This window comes from Bos indicus, chromosome 16 (genome assembly GCF_029378745.1).
Source record: "Bos indicus isolate NIAB-ARS_2022 breed Sahiwal x Tharparkar chromosome 16, NIAB-ARS_B.indTharparkar_mat_pri_1.0, whole genome shotgun sequence".
Taxonomy (NCBI): domain Eukaryota; kingdom Metazoa; phylum Chordata; class Mammalia; order Artiodactyla; family Bovidae; genus Bos; species Bos indicus.
In genome coordinates this window covers 58107295-58130957 of record NC_091775.1, presented here as the reverse complement: position 1 = coordinate 58130957, position 23663 = coordinate 58107295, and the positions used below count along the sequence as shown (strand labels likewise).

General features: G+C 34.3%; 1 protein-coding gene across 6 annotated transcripts in view; it reads left to right on the top strand.

The window, feature by feature from the left end:
- Positions 1-23663, top strand: part of COP1 (COP1 E3 ubiquitin ligase) — a 224807-nt gene that overhangs the window by 92963 nt on the left and 108181 nt on the right. For all 6 annotated transcript variants that reach the window (XM_070768483.1, XM_070768482.1, XM_070768484.1 and 3 more), the window contains 2 exons: positions 12456-12570; positions 17464-17599. In XM_070768483.1, coding sequence (XP_070624584.1) covers positions 12456-12570; positions 17464-17599 — 251 coding nt within the window. The remainder of the gene's footprint in view (positions 1-12455; positions 12571-17463; positions 17600-23663) is intronic.

The window sequence follows — 23663 nt, the reverse complement described above, 5'->3', positions numbered from 1 at the left end:
GCTTGGCACTCATAGCTAGGCCTTGGTGTTCTCCTTTCAAATGTAATCTCACAGAACATCTGCATCGGACACAGTCACTCTGGGCCTAGGAAGAAATGAAACAAAAATCAAGATCAGTTCATAAACTTAACTGAGCACATTTGAAAAAGTCACTATGCCAAATACGTAAAATACCAAACACACCCGTGTCCTGACTAATGCACGCAGTTGCTGCATCTCTACTAGTTACGGCTTTAATCTCACTGTAGTTTTCTGTTTGCCCAGGTACGATTCATTAAGATACCCCATCACAGGATTTTCCCCCTTCTTGACAGTATCCAATCCAGAGCATAGCCTTACTTCCTTGAACCCTCCCCCAAATCACTTAACATGAGCCTGTATCCTATAAGTAGTACATAACATCTTCCTACCTTAACCCATAGTATGCTGTATTCTTCATTGCAATGAGCAGTAATAAAACTTATTCAGCTACAGGTGTATTCCTATTGGTCTTTGGTTGCAGGGCTTTCACAAATTCTACATAGAGGAACAAGGAAAGCCTTTTTCCTATTGTCATTTATAGGACGTTGATTTGGAATTTCTAGCAAATTCCATGAGTTAGAAATTATAGAAACTGAACCTAGGTGGGAAAAAAAAACATTCAGAATAGTGTTTTTGTCTGTGTGTGGGTTTTTTGTTTTTGTTTTTCATTTTTTAGTTTTTACTCTTTGCATGTAATAAAGGAGACTTAGTTTGAGATGGTACAATAAGCCTGTGGTCTCTCCAACCTCCACCCACTAGAAATCCCATTGACGTATAGCTGTCCTCGTACGGAAAACTTAAAAAGAATTTATAGATGATAAAAAGAATACTGAAGAAGTCTGCCTAACGTGAGTCACCATGTGCAGAGTAAAAGAGTGTTTTGGTGAAGTCGTCTGGGTCTCCCAGGAGACTCCAACCTTAGCATCTGCCGGAGGAGGGGGAAGTTGTTGAGGAAAACCTGCTAGGGCTTCTGGGACAGAACTAATATGACATATTGTGCGGAAGTCCTTACCCTTCGTTTCTAGGAATACTCTTTATAAAACACAGACTTAAAACAAATTGACATAAAAATAATTGAAAACAAAGGAGTAGATGAGGATAAGCCTGGCAAATGCAAGAATGGTAAGGAAGATGACAAAAACAACGGCAAAGTAAAGTACAGATCAAAATAGAACTCAAGGGAAAAATCATTAGAAGACAGATACATGTTTTCACATAATAAAACGTATAATCCCACAAGCTAGTAGTAATTTGTGTGACATAAATAAAGGATTGATATTTATATAAAGCAAAACTTTATTAGAAATTTTAAAAAATTGATTAAAACTTTAACATGGTAGGAGATTTTAAAGTATACTCATCCCTCAGTATCTATGAGGGATTGGTTCCAAGAGCTGTGGCAGATGCCAGGGTCCAAAGATGCTCAGGTTCCTTACATGAATTGTGGTATAATTGCATAAAACCTCTGCAGCACATCCTCCTGTATACTTTGTCATCTTTATGATTATTTATAATAACTAGTATAACATAAATGCTATGTAAAAAAATTTAAATACAATGTGAATACTATGTAAATAGTTGCCAGTGCAGCTGCAAATTCATTTTGCATTTTGGAATTTTCCAGAATTTCTTCCTTTGGTGGGGGTGGATATTTTCTGTGTTTGATTAAATTTGTATTTATAGAACCTGTGGATATGGAAGGCCTACTGTATAGTTCACTCCTGCTGCTAAGTCACTTCAGTTGTGTCCGACTCTGTGCGACCCCACAGACGGCAGCTCACCAGGCTCCCCCGTCCCTGGGATTCTCCAGGCAAGAACACTGGAGTGGGTTGCCATTTCCTTCTCCAGTGCATGAAAGTGAAAAGTGACAGTGAAGTCGCTCAGTCGTGTCCAACTCTTAGCGACCCCATGGACTGCAGCGCGCCAGGCTCCTCCATCCATGGGATTTTCTAGGCCAAAGTACTGGAGTGGGGTGCCATTGCCTTCTCCGACTGTATAGCTCAAGAAATAATTAAAGTAGTAATATTGGTATTTAGGAACATTTATTTTCTACCTACTATGCATTGCATGTACATTGCTCAATGTGCTTTACAAGCATTAACTACTTTAATTCTTAGGACTTGAGATACGTACTATTATTATTATTTTCTATTTTACTAAGGAGGAAACTAGGGCAAAGAAGTTAAGCAGAAGTTAAGATATTCTAACCCAGGCATTATGGCTTCAGGACCTGTGCTTTTAAATATTAACTTATAAAGCCAACAGTTTTGGCTTTTTTTCCCCAGTACTTTCTATTTACCAGACACTATGATGGGCTCGGGTTATTGAATAAAAACAAGGCAGACAAAAATTACTGCTATAACCCAGCTTTCAGTCTGCTGCTGCTAAGTCACTTCAGTCGTGTCCAACTCTGTGCAACCCCATAAACGGCAGCCCACCAGGCTCCACCGTCCCTGGGATTTTCCAGGCAAGAACACTGAAGTGGGTTGCCATTTCCTTCTCCAGTGCGTGAAAGTGAAAAATGAAAAGTGAAAGTGAAGTCGCTCAGTCGTGTCCAACTCTTAGCGACTCCATGGACCGCAGCCTACCAGGCTTCTCCGTCCATGGGATTTTCCAGGCAAGAGTACTGGAGTGGTTGCCATTGCCTTCTCCAGCTTTCAGTCTAGTTGGAGGTATACTAATAGTAATAAAGACAGATTATCTTTGGCAAAGAGGAGGTAAGGGAGCAAGCTATGTGAATATCTCTGGGCAGATCTAAGCTGAGTGAAAGAAAGTACATAAGCTGTGCGCTAGAAGCCTGCCTGACATAGCCCAGATATCTGTTATGACTGGAGAGGAATGAGCAAGGGGGAGAAAAATAGAAATGAGGTAAGAAATGTAAATAACAGAGGTCACTTAGTGTGTAACTTTCTTAGTCATTATAAAGACTCTGGATTTTTATTCTTTGGTTGAATGAGTCAAACTTAGCTTAATGGGTACTTGCCTTACTTTATACTTTGTATCAAGGGATATACATATTATTAGTAATTTTGGAGCACTGAGAAAACTGGATTGATTCTAAAACAAGATAAATTACACCATCTACATTGTCAGAATCAGAACCTGGAGTAAACAGCTACTTTGACAATCTGGAAGAGAGTAACCAGACTCCTCTGAATACCTTTGTGTCAAAGAGTATACAAATGTTGCTACAAACAACTTAAAAAACTCCTGCTTTGAAAATGTTATATGTCAAAATTTGTGAAATTTTGGTCAGAAGTATCCTAAAAATTATGTTAGTAAATGGATTCATTTTTAGATGAGAATAAAACAAAATGAACCAGGCATTGAACTCAAGAAACTGGGAAAAACTTAAGATGGTAAATGTAGAGAGATTAAAAAAGGAAGATTATATATAAGATGTTTCAATATATAATTGAAATGGACTGTTATAGTATTGAGTAGATTAAAAAACTTGGTGCTGGTACATACTAATAAAAATAGAACTCTTAATAAATTGAACAATTTGAATAGACCAGTAACCATAATTGGTTGTGATTCCAATTAAAAAAAAAACAAACCTCAAGAATATTTTTTAAGGGTTTGTAGAGAGTGTGACCAACTGACTTTAAATGGTTATTTGTAGAATGAATGCTTCAGAAGTATATTACAAGGGCATTTACCCAACAGGTTATTTTAATGTATTCTAAGACTGCTCTAACAAATGGGGCACAATAAAAATTTTAAATCTAACTGAAAGGTAATTAAGAGTTTACCCTATGGTGAAGGTGGTTATGCAGATCAGTGGTAAAAGGGAAGATTAAGTAAATGTTGCGATACCCAGGAAACCATTTGCTGGAAATTGGCTTTCTATTTTATCTTTTACTGTAAGAGTTCAGATCAGCTAAATAATGATTTAGATAATGATAGAACTGTTGAAATTAAGAAAGAGACAGTATATAAGAAAGTACCACAAACAAAATTTTATACCCAGACTGGGAAAGGTATTATCAGTTTGATAGGCAAATGGTTTAATTGCTTCAAAATAAATAAGGTTTCTTATACCAATTCCATGTTTTTGATGAAAGCACCAGCAGGCAAAAAGTAGATGAAGAACATGGGGAAAAAGATAAATCCAAATGGCCCACTCACATGTAAAATAATACTCTACTGTGTGATTTGGTAGTGACAAACATAGAAATTTCTTATAAGAAATGATTCAAAGTACTATCTAAAAGTTATATACCAATATTATTTATACAAGCAAAAATTCTGGAAAAATAAATATGCCCAGTCATAGTAGAACAGCTTCAGAGACTGGTACAGCTGTTGAGTATACTATTTTGCTACTCTTAAAAATAATGTTTATAGTTGAAATGGAATTGATAAAAAGTTAATATAATGTAGGTGAAGCCAGAAGTAATTATTTTATACCCCTGAATTTTTATAATTGCCTGTTTTTGTCTTAGAGTCTTTATATAACAATGGCACCCCACTCCAGTACTCTTGCCTGAAAATCCCATGGACGGAGGAGCCTGGTAGGCTGCAGTCCATGAGGTCACTGGGAGTCGGACACAACTGAGCGACTTCACTTTCCCTTTTCACTTTCATGCATTGGAGAAGGCAGTGGCAACCCACTCCAGTGTTCTTGCCTGGAGAATCCCAGGGACGGGGGAGCCTAGTGGGCTGCCGTCTATGGGGTCGCACAGAGTCGGACACGACTGAAGTGACTTAGCAGCAGCAGCAGCAGTACAATTAGTAAAAAATCAGGAAGTTAATGTTTATATAATATGATTATCTGAGACAATGTATTTAAATTTCAGCGGGTTTGCCACTGATATTCTTTTATAACAAAAGGAAAATTTTCTTTGTCCAGAGTGAATCCAGAATCACTGGTTATATTTAGTTGTCATGTTTCTTTAATCTCCTCTAAATTGTTTTAGTTCCTCAGTTGTACATGAGGTTGACATTTTTGAAGTGTCAGTTATTAATTTTGTAGACCATTCCTCAGTATGATTTTGTCTGATATTTCGTTGTAACTGGATTCTGATTACCCATTTTTATCACAAATGCTACAGCCCCCAGTGTGGTATCCTTTGTTAGTCTGTCACATCTGGATATGGTGTATCTGCTCAATTTTGGTGATGTTACCTCTGATCATTTGATTAAGGTGGTGCCTGCCAGATTTGTTTGCTATAAATTTATCATTTTTCTCCCATATGAGCATTTATTAATGAATTTTACTTGAAATAATAATAAATTTTTTTGCCCAAATGATAATTTTTCATTTCTTTTCTACATTAATTTTTAAATTTTTTATTGAAGTTTAATTTACAGTGTTTTTGTTTCAAGTGTATAGCAAAATGATTCATATATATGTATATATATATTTGTATTATAGGTTATTTTGAATATTTTGAGCATAGTTCCTTGTGCTATACAGTATGTCCTTGTAGTTTGCCTTTTTTATGTACAGTAATGTGTATATGATAGTCCCGAACTTCTAATTTATCCGCCCCCCCACATCTATGCTGTCCTCTTTGGTAACTGTAAGTTTGCTTTCTAGTCTGGGATCTGTTTCTCTTTTGTAAATATGTTCATTTGTGCCATTTTTTAAATTCCATATGTAAGTGATGTCATATGATATTTTTCTTTCTCTAATTTACTTAAAATAATCTCTTGATCCGTCCATGTTGCTTCAAATTGCATTATTTCATTTTTTTTAATGCCTGAGTAATAATTCCTCATTTACTAGTTAGGATTTCCATTCTAAGAGAGATCTTTCCTTCTGTCTCTTTGTTTATATGGTTATGGAATCATGGATTTAAAAGTTTTTCTGTTAATCATTTTGAAGCTCAGTCTGTTCCCTGTTTGGCTAGTTGGAATTCCCCCAAGCTGATCTTCAAGTTCTTATCATTTTTTAAGTACCTTCTTACATTCTTAGATAATAAGATGTACCAGTATCATCTTGTACTTATCTTGCCCAAGTTCTGTAATCAGCCATGTATCCAAGAAGTCCTGTTTTCTTTTAATGGAGAATGATACTTCAAAACAGAGACCTGGGTTTTAAGTATGCTCATTGCTCGTAGAGTGTCATTGCTTGTAGGCCTTCTTGGTCGACAGAGCTAGGAAGCACGCTTATCTGTATATATAACATATTATATATTTATTAATTACATGTTAATCACCTTAAGTGTTTGATGAAAGGACTCACAGGAATCAAGGAGTTTATACTTGTGGAACTTGATTATAGGCAGTGGATACAGTACAACCAAGCAGAAGAAGGGCACTCATTGAAAAGGATGTGGAGATTTCAGGCAGTCTTCTTTGTCCTGGTACCACTGAGTCACAGAGGAACTGCTTTGTCTCCAGGTTCAGAATGACTACTTGCTTACATTCTCAAGCACCTTAGTAATGGGAAGTGCAGATTTGGCTTATAGTCAGATCTCTTATTTTAAGCTAGTCCCATGGGCAGTGCATTCTAGTTATGTGACCAATTATTAACTCACAGACTTCACTGAAATAGGTGAATCATAAATTCAATTATTATTACTAAACAATACTGACAGAGTGATGCAATCTCTTTCCAAACAACTCTCAGGCCTGTGGTTATGGAATACCATTTATCTTTATTTCAATACATTTTGCAGTGTAGGTTAAGAGTCAGTAGCTCTGTAAATAACCATGTGGGCAACCCAGACCAACTGAGATTACTCTCTACTATTCAGTTGATGAACATCATGTATATAATCATCTATGTATGTAACATATCTGTGTTTCTGTATCTGTCATAAAAGCTATGGATTCATGCTGATGACCTCCCATTACAGTTTACTATCACAGGGTTCATTGTAGCTTTAGTGAACCTTTCCATATCTTTAATTCCCTATTCTGACAGAAACCTAGTTCTCATATCAAAATATACATTTTACTTATTGTCATAGTCTTATTAGTGTGTGTGTATATATATATGCACATAAACTAGTATGGAAATGACTAAGAAAGCAGATCTACTAACTAGTGGTGAATATTTATTTAAATTCCTTTATATCTTTAGTCTGAGAATACAGTTACAAAAATTCAGTGTGTTCAAAAATTACTTGGATTTGATTTGTTAATTTTTCATCAGTATTAGCTGTAATATTTCTTTGAAATACAGTTGAGTTCATTTGCTTCCGTTTGTGTGCCATCACCAACCCTTACCTTTATTACATAGAAACTTTTTCTGAAAATATGAAATATTAACCTGATTTTGAAGGTCAGAGCTTTACAGAAAGTCATATTCAATAAATACCACCCCTCTAACCTTTCTACCAATTTCCGTATCCTTTATCTTTTCCCACTACGTTGTTTCTTACCCTTTGTTGGTAACCAGTATATCATGATACATATGCATATTCTTATTTCTTTTTTACACAAAGGGTGGGTTTCCTAGTGATTCTCTTCTGTGCTTTGCTCTTTTATTTAACAGTTTATCATGAAGACAAATCTATAGAAGTGCATAGAATTCTTCCTTATTTTTATAGCTGCATAGGATTATTTAATCAATTTGTTAAAGAGAGATAGTTTACATTATTTTGTAATTACAAAGTAGTGCTGCAGTGATTAATTTGTACATACATATTTTCATATCATTGGATGTAGTATCTTCAGGGTAAATTCCTAGATGTGGGATTTCTGGGTCAAAGACGGATGAATGGATGGGTGGATGGATAGATAGATGGACAGACAGAGAGATTGATATTGCCAAATCATCTCCCTCCCCCAAAGGATTGTACCAGTTTGCACTTTCCCCAGCAGTATATATGAATGTGTCTGCTCTCCTAGAATCTTTCTCAGAGCTTCTCTAATAGAATGAGTTTTCTTAAAAATTTTGCTAATCTGTCAAGAGAGAAATATATCTCAGAATACTTTCCCCAGCAGTAGATGAATGTGTCTGCTCTCCTAGAATCTTTCTCAGAGCTTCTCTAATAGAATGAGTTTTACTTTAAAAATTTTGCTTATCTGTCAAGAGAGAAATGTATCTCAGAATAGTTTTGTGTTTCTGTAATTATGAGTTAGATTGAACAAATATATGACTGCTGGTATATTAATATACTTATTAGTAGATTATGTATTCATATTTCTGGCCTATTTTTTTCTATAAAGTTTTTTATTTGTTTTGTTCAGTTTTTAAGACTTGGTAGTTCGTATATGAGGAAAATTAGCACTTTATCTGTGATAAATGTTGCCTATATTTTCTTCTGTTTTTGTTTAAACTGTTCAAAATTTCTAAATCATTATTTAAAGTTAGCAATCTTTTGTTGCCTCTGGGTTTTGAGTCATAGTTCTAAACGTCTACCTCTAACTAGGATGTAGAGAAATTTATCCACATTTTCTTGTTTCACTTCATTTATTACGTTTGGACTCTTGTTCTCTTTGGAGTTTATTCTGGTATATGTTTTGAGGTGTGGACCTAATTTTATCTTTATCCAAATGTCTAGTTAGTTGTCCTAGCTCACTTTTTATTTATTTATTTATTTATTTTTATTTTCGGCTGCACTGGGTCTCTGTTGCTGCCCGTGGGCTTTCTCTAGTTGTGGCAACCAGGGGCTACACTGTTGCAGCACATGGGCTCAGTATTCGCCTCTGGAGCATGGCCTCAACAGCTGTGGGGCACAGGCTTAGTTGCTCTAGGCATGTGGAATCTTCCTGGACAAGAGATTGAACCTGTGTCCCCAGCATTGGCAGGTAGATTCTTATCCACTGTACCACAAGGGAAGTCCCCTGTGCTCTTAAAAAGTCTTTCTTTGATCAAGTGTTTTGAGATGCAGCCTTTCTTATATCAAAAATTCTGTGTGTATATGGATTTATTTCTGGTCTTTCTCTTCTGTCTACTGACATATTTCTCTTTCATCTTTCACTGTCACCTCTTTATGTTTTAATGTCTGATAGAAATTAATTCCCCCAACCCCCTAGCTTCTCTTTTTCAGTGTTTTACAGAAATTCTTTCCTGTTTTGTTGCTTCACATGAACTTTAGTATCAGTTTTTATAGCTGCATAAAAAAGCTTCTTGGTATCTTTATTCAAACTGCCTTTAACTCATAAATTGCCTTATGGAGAACTGATATGTTGATGATATTGAGTTGAGTCTAGGTTTTATTTACTTCTGTGTAAGTTTATTCCTAAGTTTTTTTTACAGTTGTAAAGATTTTTAAATTTCAAGGTAATTGTAGATTCACATGCAGTTTTAAAAAAATAATTCAGAGATAGCGCATGAGAATACCCTGGTGGTACAGTGGTTAGGACTCTGTGCTCGCATTGATGGGGGCTTGGGTTCAATTCCTGGTCAGGGAACTAAGATCTCAAAAGCTAGGTGGTAAAGTCAGAACAAAACAAGCATAAACAAACAAAATCAGAGAGCCTATTTGCCCAGTAACCCTAGTGATAACACCTTAATAATAATGAACTTTCTAGTCCATGAATATCTTTCCATTTATTTTGGTCTTTTAAAAATTTCTCTTGGCAGTGTTTGTGTTTGTAATATAGAGGTCTTCCATGCTTCTGTTAAATTAATTTCTAATTCTTTTTTGATGCTATTATTGATCCAGTTTTAAAATTTTCTACTTTGTTGTGAATATATAAACATATGATTGATTTTTGTATGTTAACCTTATTTCTTATTATCTTGCTAAATTTTTGAAAACATTTTCATTTATTTATTTTTGGCTGCACTGGGTCTTCTGGGCTTTCCCACTGGGCTTTCTCTTGTTGAGGCAAGTGGGGGCCATTCTTTAGTTGCGGTGCATGGGTTTCTTACTGTGATGGCTTCTCTTGTTGCAGAGCTTGGGCTCTAGGGTGCACAGGCTTAGTTGCTCCCTGGCCCGTGGAACCTTCCTGGATCAGGGATCAAATTCATGTCCCCTGCACTGACAGGTAGATTCTTAACCACTGGACCACCAGGGAAGTCCTTGCTAAACTTACTAATTCTAGTTGTTTTGTAGATTCTTATGAAATTCTGTGTAAAATCATGTGATCAGCAAAACTATTTTTGCCTTTTCTAATCTTTTTGTGTTCTCTTCTCTTTTCCTTCCCTCACTTCTTCTCCCCTCCTCTCCTTCTCCCTTCTTATCCTTTCCTTCCCGTCTCTTCTCTCTTTTTCCTTTTACCCTCCCTTTCCCAATACTTCAACTTATATGTTAGCTCTACATTTTGGTAGATGCCCTTGAGGAAGTATCCTTCTATTCCTAATTTTTTGAGAAATTATAACATGTATAGGTGTTGAATTTTGTCTTTCCTGCATCTCTTGGAATTATTATATGGTTATTTTCCTTTATTTTGGCCATTTGGTGAATTGCATTGATTGATTTTCAAATATGAAAACAACCCTGCATTCTTGGACTAAACTCCATTTAGTCATGATGAGTTACTTTTTTTACATGTTTTGGGAATTGATTTGCTATTTTGCTGTAGATGCTTGTTTTCATGAAGGTTCTTATTCCCCTTCTTTTTTCCTTCCCTTCCTCCAGTATCCTCATTGGGTGTGGGTATTACAGTTATGCTGGCCTCATGAAACAAATGGGGAGGTGTTTTCTGAAAGGTTTGTGCAAGATTGATGTTATATCTTCCATGAATATTTGGTAGGATTTTCAAATAAAAGTATCCGGGCCCTCTCTTTAGAGTTATATGCTGGGTTTTGGTGTACTTATTCTGTCTTATTCTTAAATCCCATAAATGAGATATTATAGCTGATGTATACAAACAGTATTTGAAATCACTTGCTTGGTTACTGTATCCTTGCTTCTCTTTCATTCTGTGTCTCCAGTCTTCTAGTTTGTTTTACTGAACTTTTCAATTATAAAATTTCAGACATTTTTAAAGAAATGGCTTATTGATGATAATCCTTGCTTTCATTCAGATGAAAAAGCATTTTGCTCAGCATTCTGTTGTTGTAGGATAGTTTTGTTGGATGTGAATTTTAGTTTGAGGTTATTTTCTTTCAACTTTTTAAGTATAACCAAAGCTTAGGATGTTCTAGCTGCTGTTACTGTTTTTGAGAAGTGTTTTGCGTCTTTGATTGTTCCTATTAAGTGAATTATCTTTTCTGTTTTTGTGATTTTAAAATCTTTCTCTCTTGGACAGAAACACAGTTTTGCTTTAGTATATGTAATTGTGGATTTCTTTTTATTTTTCCTTGATAGGAATAATTTCCCTGTCTATATTCATGTATGTTTTCAGTTTTGGAAAATTGTCAACATTAGCTCTTCAAATATATGTTCTTCTGTCTGTTACTCTCTTCTGGGTCTCTGGGTGCCCATGTTTAAACCTTATTATTCTTTCATGTTTCTTTTCTTTCAAGTTTTTCTGTCTTCCTGACTTTTATCCTTCATTTTGGGTAATTATTTTAGATTTGTCTTCCAGTTTTCAAATTCTCTTTTTATTTTCCAGATCTAGTATTTGCCCTTTCGTTCATATTTGTCCTCAGACTGTCCTCTTCTTTCCCCCTTTCTACATTGTTCTGTGTTGTTTACCTTTACTTCTCTGAGTTTGGCTTCCTGTTTGGTTGTTAATCTTTTAGTAAAATAGCCTTTTTTTCTTGTGATCCAAACACTGCTTTAAAATGTACTTCTTCTTTAAAAAAAAGTATTTATTTTTAGTTGGAGGACAATAGCCATCTACTTGTAGCAGGAGTTCACTCTAGATAAGTGTCTTGTTCATGGTAGTAACTTAGTATTTCTTAATACATTAGCAGTTGTTTTATTCTTATTGGTTAACTTGTATCATCCAAAGATCTCAGTATGTAGCTTATTTCTGTCTCTTAATGTGCCGCACACATAATTGATAGAAACCATTTGTAGAAGAGTTTTCATACCCTTTTAGTTAACATAGTGCTGGGATATATATTTAGGATTATAGACTTTAATAGAGTTCATATGCTAGTATATTTCAGATTTGCTTTTGTTGTCTAAATATATATACAAGATTTAGTTATTTTGGTTTTCTAATGTATATATCAAACTATTTAGTATATACATGTTGACTATCCCTTAACCTAATAATAAATACTAATTTAAATATCTATTCTATATAATTAAGCACTGTTCCTATTACTCAAAATATATAGGGCTGCACTATAATTCTGAAAAGTAATTAGTTTCCTTTTGGTAATTGTTTCCTAACAGTTGATGCATATTCAAATTCTTAAAATTCTAAGTTTGGCATTTATAATGGATTCTATCTTCATTAATTTGGAGAGTTGAAAGATGCTTCTCATTTTATTCTTGTAAAATGGGCCTATTTTCCTTTTAAAATAAGAATTCGAAAATATGGTCTTAGGAACTACAGGATTTTGCCATTTGTAATTATTTTAATGTGAACTTTTGAAATTAAATATTCAAGCATCTAGATATTCTCCGCAGAAAAAATAGTATGCTTCGTTCAGAATTACACGTGTCTTTTTCTTGTTATCACCTTAGACAAAGAAACAGCCCTGGTATAACAGCACATTAGCATCAAGACGAAAACGACTCACTGCTCATTTTGAAGACTTAGAGCAATGTTACTTTTCTACAAGGATGTCTCGTATCTCAGGTACATATTCAAGAATTCTTAAAATATCTCAAGTTCATGTTTCATGTCCATGTCTAGCTTCTTATGCTGGATTTATGAAAAGTTCTATTCATAAAGCAAAACTGTCTATTTTCAACATAGTCTAGCACAGCATTTTGGAGGTTCTTAGACATCTTGGATTACTTTGCTCTTCTATAACTATTTTTGTTCTCTTTCTCTATTTGGGAATTTTTAATCTGTATATACTTAGCTGTATAAAGTTAAAAACAAATCAGCCATGAATATGTAGCTAGCAAAAATAAATTCCATTCAGTTGCCTTCTATTTTTCAATGTTTGTTAAGTTCTAAGCACTATCATCTGTGCTAAGAATAAAAAGATGAAAGAACTTGTTTTACTGTCCAGGAGTATTATAAATTTATTGAAGGGAAGCAACAGGTAATTTGCTAATAGCCTAATAGGTTATTTACCTAATGCTACATGGTCTTATATAAATATGCCAAGGGCATTAAGGGAATAGAGAAGAATAATTGACTAATATAACTGGAGGTGAAAAAGCCATGCCAAGTTGAAAATGGGGAAATGTAAGAGAAAGATTCCTGTAGGGATTTCAGAGAAGTTGTATTTCATCAAAGCTAGTATTAATTAACTAAAAAAGGATAATAGAAACATATTCAAAGTAGAGGAAATAACTTATGCGCAGATTTGTATACAGTAGGATAGAATAGTTTTACTGCTGTAGGATAGTTTTGTGCCCTTTTTGTTAGTTCTCTGATCTTTAGCCTTTCTTGGTGTCTCTGCTCACCATTGAGGAGGGGACATTTATACCAACCCTGCACAATTTTTGTCTTTTTTTTTTTTTTTTTTATGATGCACATAAAATATAGTGCTTTGTATAAGATTCTCAATTAGTTGATGTTATTTTTAATACACCTGCTCAAAATGAGCATTACCAAGGAAAGAAATGTATGATATTGTATTAATTGTTAAAAATTTGGCCTTGAATTTCTCTTGAATAAGCATGGTTGTATTATAATCTACACATTATAGAGAGAGAACCTTTGGACACATTTGCCTCAGGTTTAGAGGTGGACAAAAGCAAAATATATAGATTCAGCATGGCGTTTTTCCTGTGAAGACTAGAAGAAAGCCAAGCTTTGTTTATAAGTGTGTTTGAAATTAATAGTCAGTAGTCAATAGTTTTCATTCAGATGGAAAGTTTTCTGTGTATTGTCTGAGAATTAAGCCTCTTATTAAACTTCTGTAATAATCTATAAACTATAGTATGAAGCTGTAAATTTGAAAGTGGTCTGAGACCTACATTCTGACGGGCAGAGGGTACATGTTAAGCCTTCCAGATTTTATTTGTTGGTATGATGTTGAAATACAACCACAGGTAAATGGCAGACATTAAAAAGAGAGAGATAGTAAAGAGAGATTGGAAAAGGCTAGTGATTCATAATTTTAAGTAACTATAACATAGGCATGCTATGGGATAGTAAAGGTAATCACAAACTAATTTATTTTGGCGATATAGCTTTATAGGAAGATAGACTAGTAAGTTAAAATCAGGAGGAAGATTAATTTAGTTTTATACTTAATAGATATGGTTGTATTGTACTCCACACATGGTTGTCTTAGTTTTTAGGAATCTCGAATTTAACTTATCAAATTTGTACACTGATGACACATATTGCTGAATATGAAGTTTCTCCTAGTTTTCTTGGCTGTAAAGAAGACCTTGAAACTTCTTTGTAATGGGTACCTATGAGTTTGATTGTCCTTTTGTCTATGTTCAATTGAGAACCCACTCCCCATCCCCGTTTCTATTTTCATCTATGAAAATGAGAGATAACTAAGAAATTAATATCTTGAATTCTTAATTGTAATTGGAAAAGAAGCTAAATTATAAAGCATTAGAAGACAGAAAAGAGACACTGAATACACTTTTACAGAATAATCTGTAATTAGAATAGGAGAGGTGATTTGCCAGAAGATATATATGGATGTTGATCAAAAACCAACCAAGCAAACAGAATCCTACCTTTTCACAACCAGATAAGTGAAATCTAATCCCTATGCTTTCAGATACTGAAATAATTGTTTTTTTAAATTTAAATTTATTTATTTTAATTGGAGGCTAATTACTTTACAATATTGTATTGGTTTTGCCATACATCAACATGAATCCACCACGGGTGTACACGTGTTCCCCATTCTGAACCCACTCTCCCACCTCCCTCCCCATACCATCCCTCTTGGTCATCCCAGTGGACCAGCCCCAAGCATCCTGTATCCTGCATTGAACCATCTTTTTCTAAGGTAGCTGAACTTCTGGCCATCATACCCAATAGTTTAACACCAACTTTCAACAGAAGTTATAAAAAAAAAATTTAAAAACAATTATTTCAATATAATTGGTATGATGGCCAGAAGTTCAGCTACCTTAGAAAAAGATTATAATCTTCTACAGAATATACATTTTTGAATGCTTGTGGATTTTATGTACTTAGAGATTGATGTCAAAAGGTTGAAAGAATAGATTAACATTAAACCAAATTTTAAATGGATATCTAAAGTAACTGTCTTTTTAGTATTATATTAAGTAGCTCACAGTAATAGGGTTGTCTTAATTTAGAAATGGAGAAGGCAGTGGCACCCCACTCCAGTACTCTTGCCTGGAAAATCCCATGGACAGAGGAGCCTGGTAGGCTGCAGTCCATGGGGTCACGAAGAGTCGGACACGACTGAGCGACTTCACTTTCACTTTTCCCTTTCACGCATTGGAGAAGGAAATGGCAACCCACTCCAGAGCTCTTTCCTGGAGAATCCCAGGTATGGGGGAGCCTGGTGGGCTGCCGTCTGTGGGGTCACACAGAGTCGGACACGACTGAAGCGACTTAGCAGCAGCAATTTAGAAAAAGAACCAGTTAGCTATTGTATCCAAACTACTTTGTAGTACAGTTGATATCTTCCCCCCCTGCCGTTTTTTCCCTGTAATAACCTATGTTTTATTTATAATTTGTTGAACTTCCTGAGAATAATTTTTGTCAACTAAGAGCTTCAGCCCAATAACATTTTGATATTGCATGCTAATTAGGTTTGTTCCTTTTACTTTTCCCAGAATGGAAACACTACAAAATTGAACCCTTTTAATGTAGGTCATTAGATGACTGTGTTAAGTTAGCTTTTAAATCTTTAACATTTAAAATATTGCAGACAGAAGCTTAGTTTCCTCAATTATTTTCCTTTATAATAATTGTTAGATAAATTTCTTCATGTCAAGAATTTAAGATAACTGGAAATCTCCAGATAAATAAATTCTTAATTATATCACATAGTATAGTAAAAGTAAAATAATTCTTTTCGCTTAATGATACTTATAGTGTAATTTCTTTTAGCCTACTGTTATTTTCAGAGAACATTTGAGAAGGAAAATCACAAAACTTTAAAAGGTTGTGTGTGTGTTTATGTATGTATATGAGCTAAGAATAAGGAGGAAGTTATGAAAAAAAACATTGTTGTAACAGGCTTATTTCAAGTTTCCATATAGGAGGCTAACTAATGTAATTGTGTGCTTTACTTTTCTTTCTTTGGGAAGGAAAATGCAAGTCCAAACTTTAATCAATTTTAGAAAACAATGTTCTTTATTTATGCTTTTTCGTTGTAGGCCTGTTTCTACATTGGAGAGTAGATTAGCTCTCTTCATTAGAAGAGTAGATTAGATCTTTCATAACCTGACTTTGTGATTTAAATTCTACGTCATTTAATTATGAATAGCTTACTGAAATGGATTTTACTCAAAGTATTTGTAGAGTTGTGTTGGATGGAATTATTGTTTTCCATGTTCCACCAAGATATTTGCATGAACCTATTTTAAATTTGACTTTGAAAATTAAGGATTAATACGTTGCAGTTTTACTCCCATCCCATAATTGGTTTTGAAACACTTCAATGTATTATGTGAACAAGTATTTCATTTGCTTTTTATTTAAAAATTCATTTTTTAATCTAAATTGTGTTTTGACTAGTAAACAGGAGCATGATAATGTATCCCTGTAAATATGTTTCTTCATACAAAACTCTCACTTTCTCCATTGATAAGGGATTTTATTTTAATAAATAATTTAACCTTTCTTGATCATAGGTACTTTTTTTCCTTTGTTTTGCAAGAAATGATTGCTTAAAATAGAAAGAGAATTCATAGTATGGTCTTATTGGTGTTCAAAGAGACAGTGTCTTTCAAGAACCACTAAGAAATTTTTATGAAAACTGAAAGATCAGCTAATTAATTTGTGTACATTCAGTTCAGTTCAGTTCAGTTGCTCAGTCGTGTCCAACTCTTTGCGACTCCATGAATTGCAGCACGCCAGGCCTCCCTCACCAACTCCCGGAGTCCACCCAAACTCATGTCCATCGAGTCGGTGATGCCATCCAACCATCTCATCCTCTGTCGTCCCCTTTTCCTCCTGCCCCCAATCCCTCCCAGCATCAGGTTCTTTTCCAATGAGTCAACTTTTTGAATGAGGTGGCCAAAGTATTGGAGTTTCAGCTTCAGCATCAGTCCTTCCAATGAACACCCAGGACTGATCTCCTTTAGGATGGACTTGTTGGATCTCCTTGCAGTCCAAGGGACTCTCAAGAGTCTTCTCCAACACTACAGTTCAAAAGCATCAATTCTTCGGTGCTCAGCCTTCCTCAAGGTCCAACTCTCGCATCCATACATGACCACTGGAAAAACCATAGCCTTGACTAGACGGACCTTTGTTGGCAAAGTAATGTCTCTGCTTTTTAATACATTAGTCCTCTCTAAATATGAGTTGTTGTTTATATTTAGAATATAATTGTTAATCTGTGGTTATTGCTCTTTGACTTACGTTGCAGTTCTATTTGTTTATTTTGTTTTCTTCATATAGATGACAGTCGAACTGCAAGCCAGTTGGATGAATTTCAGGAATGCTTGTCCAAGTTCACTCGATATAATTCAGTACGACCTTTGGCTACATTGTCATATGCTAGTGATCTCTATAATGGTTCCAGCATAGTTTCTAGGTAAGTATTGGGCAGCACTCTGTATTATTTTCTTTTGCAGAAGTATCTAGAATTTAATTGAATTTGAGAAGCAGTAGTGTTATGGTTAAGAGCCTATGTTCTGAAATCCAGGTTGCCTGCCAATTTTTCTCTCTGTGGTCTTTGGCGATTTCTGAATCTCTTTAGTCCTTGATTTATCTGTAAAATGGAATGTTTGTTAGTATCCACCTCATAGGGCTGCAGTTTGTTTTCTTATAATTCTTTTGTCTGGTTTTGATAACAAGGTATATTCTTATATATTATAAGCTTATAATTATTATATAAAAATTCTTATATTCTTAAGATATAAGAATTAAGATAAATACAAGGATATAAGAACTCTTAAATTCTTATAAGAATATAGTTCTTATAGTCTTATAATATTATAATTTATCTTATAATTCTTATATAAGTTTATATCCTTATAAGAATATATAAGAATATACATATGTATATATATATTTCTATTTTTCAGTTTTTTAGAAAAATTTGTAAAGAATTAGTATTATTTCTTCTTTATTTCTTCTTTACATATTTGGTGCAGTTCTCCATTGAAGCTGTCTTGGTCTAGAGTTTTCTATGAGGGAAGATTTTTAAATACAAATCTAATTTTTAAAAGAGATTTAAGGCTAATCAAGTTATCCATTTCTTTTGGATTGAACATTAGTTTGTGCCTTTCAAGAAATTTGTCCATTTCATCTAGGTTGTTTAATTTATTGGCATACTAGTATTCATAGTATTCTTTATTATCCTTTTAATATCTTTATATTCCATAGTGATTTTCCCTTTTTCATCCTTGGTTTTAGAAATTTGTTTCTTTTTTTTTTCCAACCTAATAGTCAGGCTTAGCAATTTTTATCTTCTCAAAGAACCAGCTTCTGGATTATTGATACTCTCTATTTTTCTGTTCTCTATTTCATTGATTTTCTACTCTTAACTTTATTATTTCCCATTTTCTTCTTTCTTTATGTGTACTTTGCTCTTATCTTTCTAGTCTCTTAAGGTAGAAACTAAAGTGACTGAGTTGAAACATTTCTTCTTTTCTAATATAATTTGCATTGTAAATTTCCCTCTAAGCATTGTATTAAGTACATCCCACAATATTTTGTGTGGTATCTTTTCTTTTTTCCCCAAATTCTTTTATTCTGGGGAAATACACAGGACATAAAATTTACCATCTTAACAAGTGAACTGTTCACTGGTATTAAATACATTCATAATACTGTGCACCTATCATCACTGTCTATCTCCTTGACACTTGACATCTTATAAAACTGAAACTCAGTACCCATTAAACAAATAACTCATTGTTTTTTCTTGCCCCCCAGTCCTGGTAAGCACCATTCTGCTTTCTTTGTCTGTGATTTTGATTACTTCAAGTATCTCATATAAGTGGAATGGTGCAATATATTTCTTTTTGTGACTGGCTTATTTCATTTAGGGTGATGTCATCAGTGTACATCCATCTTACAGAATTCCCTTTTTATAGATGAATATTGTTCTGTTGTATGTGTGTGTGTGTGTGTGTATGTATGTATATATACACCACACATTTATCTGTCTGTCAATGAATGCTTGTGTTGCTTCCATGTTTCAGCTACTGTGAAGATGCTACTATGAACATGGGTGTAAAAATATCTCTTTGAGACCTTGCATGCAGTTCTTTTGTGCATATACTCAGAAATGGAATTGCTGGATCACATGGTAGTTTTATTTTTAATTTTTCGAAGAACTGCCATACTATTTTCTACTGGGGCTATACCACTTAGCTCCACATTCTTGCTAGGACTTGTTTTCTGTTTTTTTGATCATAGCTATTTATTGGGTTTGAGATTAGATTTAATTTGAATTCCCTGATGATTAGTGATGGTCTTTTCATATGCCTACTAGTCATTCTTGCCTGGAAAATCCCGCAGACAGAGGAGCCTGGTAGGCTACAGTCCATGGGGCCGCAAAGAGTCAGATACAACTGAGCAACTTCACTTAACACTTTTCACTTTCACTAGTCATTTGTATATCTTCTTCGAGGAAATGTCTGTTCAAGTGCTTCTTCCATTTTTGAATTGAATTTGTTTTTTTGTTGTTGAGTTTCAGGAATTTCTGATACATTCTGAATTTTTAGAGGATAATTGCTTTCCAGTGTTGTATTGGTTTCTGCTGTAGAGCAGCACAAATCAGTCTAATCTGAATATTAATCCTTTCTCAGATTTGTAAATATTTTCTCTCATTCTGTGAGTTGCCTTTTTACTCTGTTGGTATTGTCTGTTGATACACATAATTTTAAAAATTTTACAGTCTTATTTGTCGTATTTTTTCTTTTGTGTTGCTTGTGCCTGTGGTGGCATACAAGAAATCATTGCCAACCTAAAGTTGTAAAGAGAATTTTATGGTTTTAGATTTCAGTTTTTGATCCATTTTGAGTTAATTTTTATATATAGTTTTAAGGAAGGATCTAAATTCATTCTTTTGCATGTGAATATCTAGTTTTCTCAGGATCATATGTTGAAAAAATTGTCCTTTCTCCATTGAATGGGCTTGGTACTCTTGTCAAAAATCCTTTGATCATATATGCAAAGGTTTATTTCTATATTCTCTCTTCTGTTCCACTAGTGCATATCTCTGTTTTGATCTATGTTTTTTGACTCCTATAGACTTGCAGTAAGTTTTGATATCAGGAAGTGTGAGTTCTCTAGCTACTTCAGGTCCTTTGGAAATCCATGTGAATTTTAGGATGGGTTTTTATATATCTGTAAAAAATGTTATTGGGATTTTGATAGGAATTGCATTAAATCTGAACATCACTTTGGGTAGTACTGACATCATAACAATATTCAACCTTCCTATCCATGAACATGGGATGTGTTTTCATTTATATCTTTTTTCGTTTCTTTCAGCAATGTTTAGTAGTACTGTTGTACAGTCATCACCTTTGTTAATTGCTAAATATTTTTTTGTTGCTGGTGTTTTTCTTATTAGATTGTTCATTGTAATTGTATCAAAGATATGATATTTTTTATTTTTACTCAGTTCAAAACACATTTGAATTTCAAACTTGATTTTATTTTGACTCATGGATTATTGAGACTTACTCAGTTCAGTTCAGTTCAGTCGCTCAGTCGTGTCCGACTCTTTGCGACTCCATGAACTACAGCACACCAGGCCTCCCTGTCTATCACCAACTCCTGAAGTTCACTCAAACTCACATCAATCAAGTCGGTGATACCATCCAGCCATCTCATCCTCTGTCGTCCCCTTCTCCTCCTGCCCCCAATCCCTCCCAGCATCAGAGTCTTTTCCAATGAGTCAACTCTTCGCATGAGGTGGCCAAAGTACTAGAGTTTCAGCTTTAGCATCATTCTTTCCAAAGAACACCCAGGGCTGATCTCCTTTAGAATGGACTTGTTGGATCTCCTTGCAGTCCAAGGGACTCTCAAGAGTCTTCTCCAACACCACAGTTCAAAAGCATCAATTCTTCGGCGCTCAGCTTTCTTCACAGTCCAACTCTCGCATCCATACATGACCACAGGAAAAACCGTAGCCTTGACTAGACGGACCTTTGTTGGCAAAGTAATGTCTCTGCTTTTCAATATAGGTTGGTCATAACTTTCCTTCCAAGGAGTAAGCATCTTTTGATTTCATGGCTGCAGTCATCATCTGCAGTGATTTTGGAACCCAAAAAAATAAAGTCTGACACTGTTTCCCCATCTATTACCCATGAAGTGATGGGACCAGATGCCATGATTTTCGTTTTCTGAATGTTGAGCTTTAAGCCAACTTTTTCACTCCCCTCTTTCACTGTCATCAAGAGGTTTTTCAGCTCCTCTTCACTTTCTGCCATAAGGGTGGTGAGACTTAATAGTTTTCAAATATTGGGTTTTTCTAGTTATCTTTTTGTTATTATATTATTTTTGTTGTCATCATCTTGATGACCATTCTTTAAATTTTTTTCAGCAAAATTTTCTAATATACATAAGATGGGAGAGAATGGAATCCTTTGTAACAGTCACCTCCCAGACTCATCAGTGATCCAAATTTTGCTCTACCTTCTTTGTTTATACTCTTTATTCTTACTCTCTTGGCTTAAGTATTTTGAAGCAAATGCCAGGTATCTTGTCATTTCAACAATACAGTCCTAAGAATATCTGTGTCTTAAAATATGGACATTATATAACTACAGGGCTGTATTTCATCTAACACAATTAGCAGTAGCCCCTTGGAAGTATCAAATTGCTAGTGTATGTTCAAATTTTCTTCATAGAATAGACAAGACTTAAAAAAGATATTTTTGATTCAGTTCAGGAATTTGATAAGTTTTAACTTTTTAGAAATTAGTAAAACTACATGTGCTTTTTCATTTACATGACTCAGATTTTTATTTATGTAATGAATATTCATCTTGAAATTCAGGCCAATAGCTAAAAAGATGATTACATTAAATCTTACTGTATTCAAGCTTGTTTAACTTGGTAACAAATAAGACAAAAATCATACGTTTATTTATTTTTCTATAGGTTGAAAATAGAAGCATTCCTTTTCATGCCCTGGAATGATTAAAGTTTAAAAATGTAGAAGTTTGTGGGTTTTGCTTAACTAATTAATTAAAATAGTAATTAACCTATTTAACAAAAATTCATTGACCACCTAGTATAGGCGAGGCTAGGCATATAGCCATGAACAGGTCAGCTTTGATGCTTGGATTCAGAACTCTCAGTTTTATTTCAGTGCTTTTATACAATAAATCATATTGACCTGTTGTGTATACATTTACCTATAATTATATGGCTCTACCCAACTGAAATGTAATGCAGGTTAGAAATCTGTTGTAATATTGATTAGTGTCCCAGACCATCGTGAATTCATCCTGAATTATATTTTCTTCTCCATTTAAAAATGAACAAAAAACCAAAAACAAAATAAAAATTTCCTTCTTAACTTCATATTACAAAAGCAGCATTTCTAGTTAGAAAATGTAGGATTGGTTATTCACTTCTGCATGCATGCATGCTAAATCGCTTCGGTTGTGTCCAACTCTTTGTGACCTTATGGATTATATAGCCCGTCAGGCTTCTCTGTCCATGGGATTCTCCAGGCAAGAATGCTGGAGTGGGTTGCCATGCCTTCCTCCAGTGCATCTTGGGCATCTTCCCGACCCCGGGATTGAACCTGCATAGGTATTCAAAAAAGAATAAAAGCTGTTCTTTCCTGAAAGCCATTTTAGCTTGATTTAATGTAATTCTGTTTTTTAAAAAATAAGTAAACCTTGATCATAGAAAGACACTTACATAGAATGCTGTGTTTTCTGAGGCAGACATTTACATAGGAAAATTTAAGATTTCAGTTTGGAAATATCTCACTAAAAGTGAGATTAGTTGTATCAGAATATTTCAATCAAAATATTTCAAGCAAAAAGCTTAAAGCTGCTTTTGTTTCATCTTGCATGTAAATGTCCATTTTTTTCTCATATTTACATTGAATTAATTTTCTGAAGGAAAAATTTCCAATTTCAAAAGTGCATAAGGCAGAACTGATAAATACTATAAAACAATCCGTACAAGAAACATACAATCCATACAAAGAAACATACAATCCATAGTATCAAGGGGTTTTGAAACTTTCACAACACTGGTAGTTTTTGTTTTTTTCTAGTTTCTCACATTCAAACACATCATTGATAAGATTCATTCTGATAACAGATTCATTTTAAAAGCTTTCAGTTCCTTGCTAATTAGGACATTTAATGAATTTCTTTGGGAAAGAGAGGTGAGACATGTTAGAGATGACGAATAATGTTAATTTGGTACATTAATTCATTGCATTACAGAAGAAATTATTCTTTCTGTGAAATTACATGAAATGCGTCCAGTGTTTGGTCATTTATTGCAGTGAAAATCTCACTGAGAATAAAAGCTGAACCAAAACTTTTGCTTTTAAAATTTGTCGTCCTTTGCTTATGGATCACATTGGGTTATTTAAAGTAACACCAAAAAAATAAATAAATAAATAAAGTAACACCATGTTCATTAGTCCAGAAGGTGGCAGCATTTGT